Genomic DNA, 12,688 nt, shown 5'->3' with positions numbered 1-12,688 from the left:
GAATCCAAGAATTCCTACCTCTCTTGTGGTTTGCAACTTGAACAGAAGAAACTGTTGACAAAGCTAATTTGGGAGCAACTGGATAGGTTTAAAAGAATGAACAGAACATTAGAAACAATAGTGAAACGTTCAAACTGTAGTAACTTATCATCAACCCACTTGAAAAGGTAGCCCTAAATGAAGAGACTATTTGTATCTGTTGTTTCTGGGAGATGGTTTCAGTCCCAAAGGAAGTCTTGTATTTGGCTGAAAATGGTTTTACATTGTCAGTAATAAAGTTTAGAAGCTTTATTTTCAGAGGCAAAGAGAATTACCATTTAAGAGTCCAGTTATGCAAGGATTATTCTGGTAACATTATGGATATTAGGATCCCCTATTGACCTTCTCTTAAAATAGTAGTTGTGCTGAGATAATTAGCAATCATTGCCTCAATTCACTGTCATTTTCTCTGTGTAACCAAAAGCTTGTCTGTGCCTCAGCCAGTTAGATTATTTTTGTTGAACTGATTAGACCTCACGGAACATAATCTCAGTGGCCAACCATATGGACCTTAGTCTCAGAGTCACCTTGAATCTGTCTACCTTTGAAAAATGTAGTCTCCTTCTCAATATTTATTACCTTTGTGGTCATATCAGTTTGTTAATGGCAGAGATTGCTCTGTATGCTGTCTGCCATTTCTTTTCCGATTATTCATGACGAGTTGCTTGCGAAAACAGCAAAAGCAGATAGAGCCTGACGTTCTTTGCAGATGTTGACAAGATAAATTATGGCTGCACAAAACTGGCCTCTGTTAGAAAGTGCCCCTTGAGCTAAAATTTCAAGTTTAAGCACTTTATCCTGTGCGCCGCTTCTCAAATAAATTCATTTGAACTCATTACCCACGTTCTAAAAAAACTGCACCTGGTATTAGCTGAAGGTATTTCTGAAAGTTTTCTGTGCAGTGACACTGACAGAAAACACAGCAAAATAATTAAGCAGGTGTGTTTCAGGTTTTGAACAATGCATAATCTTGTTCATCTCAAAACTCACTGTGGAGAAGTGTTAAGTCTTAGATCCTGTCTTGTATAATTTGTTGAACTCTGAAATTCAATGGGAAATACTGAGTGACATTTCACTGAAGATGCTCTCATTGAACCTGCCAAGGAATAAAGCCACTAAACCTCCCCCAAATCCTCACAGAATTATACTAATAGGGGTGAGCTTGAGCTCTATTTCTTCTTCCACATATGTATGCAGAAAGTTGAAAAAATTCATTTGGAGCAGATGATTAAGATAATTCTATTTGCTACTAATATATGTATCTAGGACATTCTCGATTTCATCACCCTGATCAAGGACTGAAAATGCAGCCCTTCCAATTTGACTCCCCAACAAATTGCTAATGTATTTTGTTTGCTTAGCAGCTATTTCCTGGTTCCTCCTTTCGCTCATTTCCTCCTCCATCTGTATTCATTAGAGTTTAAAAGGAACATCCTGTATGTAATGAAAGAAGGTGGAAGCCAAAAATGTCCTTTTTTTTGAGAAGAAAGAAGGCAAAAGAATACAATTTTCTATTAAAATAAACTCCTATTTATACATGTCTATATATATCTATAGGCTAGATGTTAATGTGAATTTAACATTGCACTGCCTCTTATGAATTTTATTGCCCAGTTTTTAAAAGTTCTATTTCTTCCTGTGTAATCACACTGCTGTCAGTCTCTCTCTTTTATTTATTTTCTTATTTTTGAGGTTACAAGTCAGAAAATAATTACTGCTCTAAAGACAGAGAGCAGGTTGTTCTTAATGCTGCTAGAAATAATTGTTAATTTGTAAAGGATTAAAAGGGGAAGCCCCAACAGAGAAAATATACTGTGATGTGGAAGAGAAAGAGAGAGAGAGAGAGAGAGAGAGAGAGAGAGAGAGATACACAGAGAGAGAGAGAGATTCAAATTTCTGCCAGTCAATATGGAGAAACAGTAAAAGAAAACAAGTCTGTTAGGGGTTGCAATACTGCCTTTATGTATTTTTCCCCCCACCTTCAACACAACTGACGTACTAGTCAGTTTCGTTAAGAGGAGCAAAAGGGAGACATTGGAAGGACACCTGCAGCACTCAGAAGTTTTTAAGGCTTATTATTTATATTCCAAACTGTGATGGCAGCAAAACTCTAGGCTTCTCTTGGGAGAGACATTCAACCTAAATTTGATGAAGTGCTTGTAACTTCTATGCCATCTAATTTTCCCCTATATCTTTCACTCTAATATTTCCAGGGCACTCTTCATATTAGAAATAATATTTGAATCAGGATTCTTTCAAAGACATGGCATTCACAATAATGCTGTTATCCAGTGCTGAAAAATAGTATATGGGATTTTCCCCCTAAACATGTGGGGTTTTATATTGCTAGGAATTTTACATGCTCCTACCTTGTTTTGGGTTAGAAACCTCAAGGGAAGAAATATTCGGCCATATCCTATTAAACTTTGGAAGATCTGCATGCATCAGGAAAAATCAGGGTATGTTATTTTCAGCTATAATGTCATTTGGTCTAAACAGAAACTTATATGGACAAAGACACAAACCACACATCTGCTCTTTAACTTGGCTGTGATGCACTCAACAAAACATGACTCCCGCACCAAACAAGAGCAAGCAATTGATGATTCCCAAAACATTGAATGGACATTAAATAGATAGCCCCTTCGCTAACAAAGCTATATACATTTACTTTTGCAATAAACTAGAGTGTTCTTACAAATAACCAAATAGGGACTTCGGCATTTCAAACTGTTATATAAAGCTGGTGCCTGAAACTAGAAGATAACGTGAAAGAAATAATTTCTCACTGGAGGATTCCATTCTCTGAAATTTATATTTACAGATATGAACTGGTTGCATTAGTCTTTCATGAGAGATTCTTTGGGGTATGTTTTAAGTGTGAGCCATTATCTCTGCAAAGAAGTGGATTTATTTCCTATTTTTATTTATGCCATTTCTCAGAGAAAGAAAGGGAATACTGGTGATTTCTGGCTTCTTAGTATAGCTAAGGTTTGTATGTACGGATGTGTATATGTCTTCATGATTTTTTTTTTTTTTACTTCAACCTATGTTTCTAGAGTTTTTGGCTCCAATCCAGAGGTAATTATAAGCATTGTTACCTTGAGAACTGATGTTCTTTCTTTCTTAGATTCACCAGTATATACATATTTAAAAAAAGAAAAAAAGACTCTGGGAAAGCAGAACATCTAGGTTTAGGATTGGATGCTTTAAAATTATTTTTGCTAAGGTGCATAACTATTAAAGCAGGCATTTTAGGACTCCAATCTACCACCCATTCAGATCATCTCAAAACTACACATTCTGTGTGGTCCTTTGGGACTACCCAAGTCCACAAAAAGTGCTCTCACCTCCAAACTCCTATAGCATGTTACTGTCTGTGCTCCTGATTTCTCATTGATATGGGGATAAGGCATGAGTTTTAATATTGTTAATTTAAATTTCATAGGTCTATTTCTCGTCTCTGTAATTAGATTGGATCTCTTTGAGGAAGGGCAAAGCCTTGCAGGAGGCCTCAGTAAATATCTAATAATTGAATAATTGATATCAAGTGGCTAGGCCACTGTAAACAGGTATTATCAGATTGTTTCCTCCATAATTAGATTATAGCAAGTAACATTCTTGTAAGACATGGTACTTTCGCTATAACTTTGGTATTTTAATATTTGTTAGAAAAGCTGATCTACTGTGTGTGTGTGTGTACACAAAGGCAGATGAAATCTTAATATTGATATTACTCTGTCAAAACTGCAGAATGAAAAAAGTTTAATAATATTTTCCACATTTGTACCCAACTGTTACTAAATATATAGATACTTAGTAACATGTATAGGCAAAGTAGGCAACTAATGTTGCTTTTCACCTGAGCATTTTGGTGCTGGGTAGATGTTGAATTAACAGAACAAGGCCACTTAAACAGTGCTCATTACCTCTGAAAAACTATAAATTTGCATTTTGAGGGAATGAATATGATTTCTAGAAATTACTTGGAAAAAAATTGTGGGTTTATATAGAAAATATATTCCTTCACATTATTAGCTTCAAATTAAGAATATTTTAGTTTGTTGAAATGGTTCTCTCCATATTTTTCTTATAGGAGAGGCAAATACAGGTCATAGTGGGGCTGCTGTTTGTAAATTTGATGTTAGGTATTTAGTGACTTGATGAAATTAAGCAATATGATTGTTTGGTTAATAAGCTCTGCCAAGAAATTTAAGTAAAGACCGGCATTTATACTAAATCAATTTAAAAGTGAGTTTTGAAAATTAGCTTCATAAATTAAACTGTATCCCATATTCTATTAAATATTTGTTTATGCCTGTTTTTAGCATACTCTTTTCCTAGTGTTTTATAATTTTTCTCCCTAGGATTCTGAGGTTCCATGTTAAGGAATGTATAAAATATATAAAAAGTTAACATAGGGCATTCTACTTTTGAATCGTTAACTACCTGACTGTATGGAATTATCGAGGTAGACAGCCCAGTCACAATCTGATCCGTATCTGGAGTGTAACTTTCTTCTGTATTGTGTACTTCAGATGGTTTCTTGGGGGGAAGGGGAGAAGGTAGCCCTTGTATTTGCCTGGGAATGTAATTAGACATTCCCCCCACCCCCTGCCACCCCCAGAAGTTCCATTATGTGGGATGCCTAACTTTCCTGAACACTCAAAGCTCAGAACCACCAGCAGTGATCCCATTGGAAATCCCAATCTAATCTACACATATCTCTGATGGGACAAAATTTTATGTGCTGTTTTTCCCTTGGAAGGAAAAATGTCCTGAAAAAAAAGGCACTGAAATTTGTACCCTCCCTCCCCCCAGACTCCTACAGCATGTTACTGTTTGTGCATGCATGTTCAATATTTGGTCCCCAGGAGTTTTTAATTTAATATCTCATCTTATTTTTTAAAAATTTGATTTTGTCTTATAATTGCAAGGCTAAGTAAGAAAACAAAATTAGGCAGTTACTCTCCATTTACTCTCCATTTACTCTAAGATCCTGGCTCAAATAAATATTTAATCAATATTACTAACAAATGTTTAATTCCCAGGAGTAAATTAGGCACATTGAAGATGATTTTAATAGTATAATTGAAACAAATTCTATGTTATTATAGCCAATTCTAATGAAAAATCTTTGCATAACATGTAGCTTCTGATAATTTTTAGCCAGGGGGCCACTTGTTTTGAGTAGGTGGAAATTGAAAATAGAAAAAAAAAAAAAAATATATATATATATATACATATTGCATTAAAACTATTGTATTGCCTCTTTGGGTGACCTGAGGCAGAATTTATTAATTTCACTTTTTCACAGATTAACTAAGGTATATCTTTGGGCCAACATGAAGGTCTTAAAGTGGTGGCTTGTTGCAGGGCAAAGGTCACCGTGAGTCAGAAGAATCAGGTTTGGTCCCAGTACTGCTACCAAGGAATTGCCTGGCTGTTAATTTCTCTGGACTTCCATTTCCTTATAAATAAAGGTGCTGGACTAAAAGATCTCTAAGGTTTCCCTTAGGTGTTAATTTCCATCCCTCTAGGAGTTCTCCAATGGTCTAGCAGGGCCCCCACTCAAGTTCATGGGAGGATGAGGCCTATTGGGATGAGGTACACGCTCTTTGAAGACTCTAGAGGACTAAGAGGGAAGGGAAAATTATTGCTGCATGTTTTGACAGTGGACCTTTCGACTGTCATAGTGAAACCCAAACTGGAGTTGAGAAATTATTATTGGGGTGAGGGGAGGGATTCCCTCCATGTGTCCAGTGGGGTTGTAGATGGCTAGTCATTCAAGAATAGCCTTCTGTGGAAATCCCTATTTCTTAAGGATGCTGGCACAATACATCTGGGAAAATGGACTGGACTCATTTTGATAATCTCCTTGACTAGATTCCAAAGACTGGCTCTAGGAGTATAGAGACCATAATCACATACTCCACAGCTGTCCCCTTACAAAAAACAAAAATATCTGGAATGTCAATCAGATCCAATTACTCTCATTGTTGAATTTTCAAAGTGCATCTATGGGAAGCTTAGAAAATAACTATTTGGGGAAAATTTTTTGAGATATGGTGCAGGTAAGTAGAGCTTGGGCTGGATTAAAATCCCAGCTCTACCACTTGGACAAGGAACTTGTCTCTTTCTTGATCAAAAAAAAAAAAAAAAAAAAAAAAGGAAACTTTCTTTGTCTTTCTCATCTGTAAGTTGGGGATGATGACACTATCTGCTGGTTGTTTTCAAGACTCAGTGAGTTAATACTTGCTCGATATTGTAATGAGCATTTAAAAAATGTTAGCCCTTATGATACCATTTGTGGTTGCTACTGTGACAAAAATCAGATTACTGTAGTATTAACAGTTCTTGCTGAATTGAATTAGAGAAAATAATGTGCTCCCCCTATTTTTTGCAATCTTAATTATTCCCAAAGTGAGTGGTACTGATAGGTAAAAAAGCTCACTTAAGATGTAGTTTACTTTATGCCAGTTTTAGGGTCTCTATTGATTAATACTATTGTTCAGAAAGCAATGGAAATAGTTTGGGATACTGTGAAAAAGATTTGATTTTTAATATTAATAGTTAAATATATAATGTTAACTTTCAAATTTCTTTCAATTTGGGGGCACATCAGTTTAGACTATGAATCAAATATATATGTCATCTGAATTCTGCTTTTCATCAGGGAGAGAATTCAGAAAACAGTTTGGTTGTGGCACTTGAAACTCACTTTCATGAATCAGAAAAAATGAGATTCTAGTTACAAGAGTGAAACTTTGGAGGAAAATTTTTCTCCTCTGTGCCCCAAGGAAAACTCTGCACTATACATTGGAGGGGACTATGTTGGAATGGCTGAAATTGACCATCTATTGCTGACGCCATAATTTGTCAAACTGGAAAACAAGCTTGAAGCAGAAGGCTGAAAATATGTTATTCACATCAAGAAAGCTTTAGAGGTAGGGTTGTTTTAGAATATTAAGTTGTCCTCTATCATCCATAGCACTCAGTTTGCATGAACTATAGGCAACTTTCAACTCACTTTGTGGGCACCCTTTAAAAACAGAGTAAATTGTGACCATGATTTCCCATCTTTTTCTAGAATGGTGCACCACATAGAATTTCATACTTTAGTAGCTTCATCAAATGAGAAGGTGAGTTCTAATATCAGGGTAGAATGTGAAGAGTCCTAATCTGGAAATTGGATATTGAGCTGGAATCCTACCTTGGCCACTGCCCCGATGACTTAGACATTTCATTTAAGCCTTCGTTGCCTTATATACTGTAAAATGATGATGTTGAATGAATGCTCTTTAAGTTTCCTAAAAATACTAATTTTTAAATAATTTTTTGGTTCTAAAATATGGTGGGAAGCCACCATGGGTGCCACCATGGATATGAAAATCCACTCCTGGGGGATGTTAGTGAGCCTTCATTAAACATCCTTCTTCAAGGAGTGTGAGAGGAAAATGTCAGGTAGAGGCAAAGTCACAAGGTCCTTTGGGCCTTATATAGTTAATGCTTCTGTTATTCAGGGAATCTGGAAGCATTATTGATGCCTAGAAAGGAATCTATAGAAAACCCTAAAGCTTTCCAGAAGAAATCTCTAGGGCCTTGGAGGTAATCTTACCATCTTCATAGCAAGCTGCCTACCCTCAGAACTACCATGTCATTAAACTGATGGGAAAGATATAGTTTAATGTGATAGTGGTAGGTCTGTCCTAGAGATGGCATATAGAATTTTATTTTTGCTATAAGTGACTATTTCAATAAAGAAAAAAATTTGGATTTTTACTGTCATACAATATGAACAAACATGTTTCATAATTTTCATAGAAAATTTCATGAGCTGTCTTTCTTGCAATCTATAATATACTTGACATCTATACATCTCCCCTCTTGCTCAGCATACTGAGGATGTTTAGCGGTAGAGGAAGGGCATATATAAACGTGGAGGTCACAGTTCCCTACCCCTTCTACTCAGACATGATGCTGGTAACTTCTATTGACAACATAGTGAAGTACCAGAAAATGAACTTCTGTTTTTCTCCGGGACACTAAATTTCTCTGTGCAAAAATGGGTCAATTCAGAGATCAACAGGTCTAAAGTGCAGTGTGGTGGACTAGAAAAAGTCTGAGGTAAGAGTCAATAAATCTAGAATTTTTCCTTCTGAGCTCTTCCATTTGGTGTAATGTTATGAGCATAACTTCTGGAGTCAGATGGGCCTTCCTGCTTGTATTACACTGGTCAAATGACTCGGCCCCTCTGAGCCTCAGATTCACCATTTGTAAAATGGAATTCTGTAGATATGTGGGAACATCTCCCTCCGGTTGTGAGCAAAAGCACTGCCTAATTCTTCCTGGGAAGTGAAACACTTAGTTGACCAACTCCATATCTATACTCCAAGAAGATGTCAATGATACCCACACTCTTAGCACAGGAATTCACAGTTACATGTTTGAGGCTTATCATGGGGCCTTTCAGAGATCTTGCTGAATCTTTGTTTATGCTAGGAATTTCCAGATGCCCCTACACAGAGATAATAGCAAAAGTGCAGATAGCAGCTCACACTTAAAAACTGGTCTGGCACTCTAAATTCACCTGGGAAAAGGTTAACACATGAAAAAAGTCAGTTTGCTCAAGGTGGGTGATTTTTGATAACATTACTAAACCTCCCAATTCTTTTTTCTTTAGGTAGGGGGAACTTCGCCTCCTTCACTGTAATACTTGATTTATTCTTCAGGATTAAAGCAGCAGCTATATCCTAATGTTCATTCAATTTTAGGATAACCACAAAGGTTTCATGAATGTGAAATGCTAGTTACACAAATATGAAATGGATCTGTGATGAGGATACTGGGTACATGATATAACAAAGTCCCAAAGGCATTTCACCTGGGACCTGAGCTTTCCTTCTAGAACATCAGCAAACAGTTCAAAATTAATGTAGCACACCATGCAATTTGCCATATAGCTACACTAGCCTGATAATTTTTTTCCTCATTATATAAAACCTAATTAGTTAAAGGGCAATTCAAATGAAACTTTTATTTGGGGGATTTAGAAGTATTAAAGCAAAGGGAAAAAAACAAACAAACACTGCAGATGTCTAGATAGATGAACATGATTACTAATAACCCTTGGGTGGGGAAATGATTAACCTCATTATTTTCCTCATGATCCAGGTTTCTACAGCAAATCGGTGCCGAACAGAAATATCTGGATGCTATATGGAACACAACTTTTACAAGGTCTCCAACTGGCATCAAATATTTTCAAGTATGAAAACATCTGTGGGCTTTCTCAACAGGCTATTGGATCCCTGCAGCTAGCATCTCCCTTCTTCCACAGTCCCGTCAGTTAAATCAGAGATGAAGTTTAACTCCATGATGAAGGGAATGCTCATTATAAGAGGAAACAGGAAAATGGAATATTTCCTGTAAGTGAACCATGATTTCTAATTGAATGAGGTAGAGAGGAGAGGATATCCGAACACTTCCACCAATATTCTATGCTTTATATATCATGGTCTCAGCCACTTAAAAGTAATTTAAAGAAATAATGTATACTTGGGTTCACAGAACGTTTACATCTCTCTTTTCTTTTGTTGCTTTTCTAAGAAATATCTTTACTTATTAAAAATTTTCAAGTTGTCTGAAATGGTGTTTCCTGATGTGATCTTCCATTTCAGTGGCTGGCCTACCTTTAACCTCGGACTCATCTGTCATCTGCTTTCTTAAGTGATAATAACCCACACAAAGCTATGTGCACATTAGGCCAGTTCTTATTCTAATTATGGTCTGTATAATGTTTAACATATTAGGGAAATCACTTGCTTTTCAGGACTAAGGATCAGATAATATATGCTAGAAGGTAATCATTAGTTTATCACTCTAGCAAAAACATCCACACCAAACCAACTCTTAATTTGCATCATCAGCATCAACAAATGTTCACTTGGGTAAAATTGTGAATGTTTACTTATCAGTGTGTGATACATTTTATTAAAAAAGAATGAAACCTGAATGAATTACTGCCCCATTAGGTAAAGTAGTAACAGAGATCACAAGGCTCAAATGACTATAGATATATTTTTGGGATTCATTAATTGCTGACAATATCACCAGTATTTTTTTCAGCCATGGTCAAAAACACATCAAAATGACCAAGTTTTAAATCAAGGACCTTTGAAATGATTGGGAAGCCTATTTCCTAATAAATAGACAATAGCAGGTACAACAAATGATCTTAATGAGAAATTTGTTTCAAAAACATTTTTAGCAGATGATCGGAAAGGATGACCACTCTGTCGATGATTTTGAACCGTAATACTGGTATTGACAGTTTGAGATCTATACTGAAATCTATCAGGGCTTGAAAATCTTTAGCCATTGTGTATATAGCATACGTATGTGAATTTATGGTTACATAAATCAATAATTTACATCAGTAGTATATATCATTCCCTTTCCTTGAAATATGCTTTGGTGATGGGAGTCTCATGGGTATTACATCTGTTATAATGGCATTGTCTATGTACTTGGTGGAATTATGCTCATTGCTTCTTTCTTTGAGATAAAGGCCAAAGCCCTGGGAAACACCCAAACTTAGTTAAAAGCCCAAGCAACTCCCTCTTCTCTAGCTTATACCTTGGAAACCTCCTTCCTGCACCCTGTGGAACAGGCCGTGAGTCCTCTATGCAGGAATTCTTGCCCTTTGGGAGAGGAAAGGAATACACTAGTGCACACAAGGAACACCTTATGAGGAGCACCACAAAGAAGGAATGTGCAAATGCCATTTAAGCAGCCTAGAAGATACAATCATGTTTGATGGTTTTATCGTAAATCTCTTGACTTTAAAGCCAGCAATAGGCAAGCTAGTTGTGTGTGATGTTGGGTGACTCCTGGAAGCTTTTACATCCTGTTTGCTGGAGAAATCTGAGGAAACACCCACTGGGCTCCAAAAGGAGCTGCCAAAGGCACAATGAGGTCAGGTTACAAACTATCACTTTGTTAGAGGGTTTTTGCTAGGCATTAAGGAGTTAAATTTTCCTAGGCTCCTGATTAAAAAAAGGTTGATACATTTGCCAAAGGCACAACAAAGCATCCTTTCAGGTCACCACCCATTTCAAAATAAAACAAAGCCAAACAAAAGTGGGATTTCCTGAATCAGGGTGTAAAAGGTCAACATCTGCTGATGCTCAGAGATGGGGCATGTGGCGGAGGCGGCCGAATGAAATGTCCAGTGAGCTGTACGGTCAGAGATTCCATGCAACACATGACTGACACCGTGAACAGAAACACACCCCAGCGCCAAAGAACTACTTTCCATCCATCCATTTCTGAAGATTGGATAGGCCAGACTGCCACAGCAGCCTCAATAGTCTGTGCCAGCTTGCTTCCATTTGGTTCCCTTTTGCTCACAAATGCATATGCAAATGAAATTGTCAAGGCCTGAAAGGAGCCTACACACACACACACACACAATTAGGCAAATGCCAGAGGAGATACTAAAGCAGAACCCGGAGACTACTAGAGCTGAACTTTCTCCATCTGCAAGTCTGTAGCACTGATGCCATTTCAATAAGATCATAAAGGCCATGCTGTAGCATTAGGCCGGTATCTAAAAGGATGTGAACACTACTTCTATTTACAAAGCTGCTGATTTTCATGGCATTTAACATGCCCAGTGCTTAACAAAGCTGTGTCGGGTCCTATTCACAAGCTTAAGTACACCGGGTTGCTTTACAAATTGGAAGACCTGCCTGTGCATTTGTAAGAAGGAGGAAGTTGTTTTTATCCAAATGATCAGAGTATTGCTTTCACGATGGATGTTGGGTTTTGCAACACCTCAGCGGCTGTTGTTTACACTGCAATAACCCTGGGTGGCACAGCACCCATGAGGAAGTCTGGGAGGGGTGAGACCACAGTGAAAATTCTTCCCTTCACTTACAGCACATAATCTTGGCTTTCTCAGTATTCTATTTTGAATCAGTTAATCTAACAATTGTTCAAAGGTTTTAGCCATCAGAGCGAAAGGCTGAGATATATAAAAACCCTGCTCCACAAAGCTGTGGGGCATTTCCTTAATGAGCATTTCAGGCTTGGTGTTGGGGTGTCATTGTTTTCTATGTGAAGAAGGAGCTATAGTCTGTTTCTCCTATGACAGCTGGGAGGATGCTGTCTGCCATGGCAGTGGGAGTTTCAGTTGCTTCTATTTCTACTAAAAGATTTCTTGCAGGAATTCTAGTAGCCGGATTCCTAAATTCTGCATATATTTTTTAATACCCCATTCTCTATCAAACTTAAGCCTAAGTAGTCAGGAAAAGATGGATCGCTGTATTTTAGGAGGGAGAAATGGACATACATTCTTTCATTCCTCCAGAAAACTAATGGTCGCCAACCTGCCTCTTTCAGGCCTTCACAAAGACTGGAGTGCAATACATTAGTAAAATTCCCTCCCCCTGGTTTTCTTGGGTTCTGATAAATATGCCTAAAGCATTTGTTGGTATTCACTTTCTGCTTTTAAAAATTACAGTAGAAATTCATACCCAGTCCTAAAGAGAAAGTTGAGTTTGTTGTTGGTTACTGAGTATGAGTACACAGGACTATTTATACTTTTGCTCATGAGCTATGGTTACCTCAGTAACTGCACCTCTGT

General features: G+C 37.2%; 1 protein-coding gene across 6 annotated transcripts in view; it reads right to left on the bottom strand.

Annotated features, from left to right (window-relative positions):
- Window positions 1–12,688, bottom strand: part of NTNG1 (netrin G1) — a 334,602-nt gene that overhangs the window by 58,529 nt on the left and 263,385 nt on the right. The window contains exons 6-7 of one of the 6 annotated variants that reach the window (XM_027058459.2): window positions 2,409–2,474; window positions 19–78 (exon numbers count right to left, since the gene is read on the bottom strand). The exons of 4 other annotated variants lie outside the window; for them this stretch is intronic. In XM_027058459.2, the coding sequence (XP_026914260.1) occupies window positions 19–78; window positions 2,409–2,474 (126 nt within the window). The remainder of the gene's footprint in view (window positions 1–18; window positions 79–2,408; window positions 2,475–12,688) is intronic. One more of the 6 variants, XM_027058460.2, reaches the window with a different exon arrangement.

The sequence above is a fragment of the Acinonyx jubatus genome, chromosome C1 (genome assembly GCF_027475565.1).
Source record: "Acinonyx jubatus isolate Ajub_Pintada_27869175 chromosome C1, VMU_Ajub_asm_v1.0, whole genome shotgun sequence".
Lineage (NCBI taxonomy): Eukaryota > Metazoa > Chordata > Mammalia > Carnivora > Felidae > Acinonyx > Acinonyx jubatus.
Note: the sequence above shows the minus strand (reverse complement) of the source record. Positions and strands in the feature narration are given on the sequence as shown.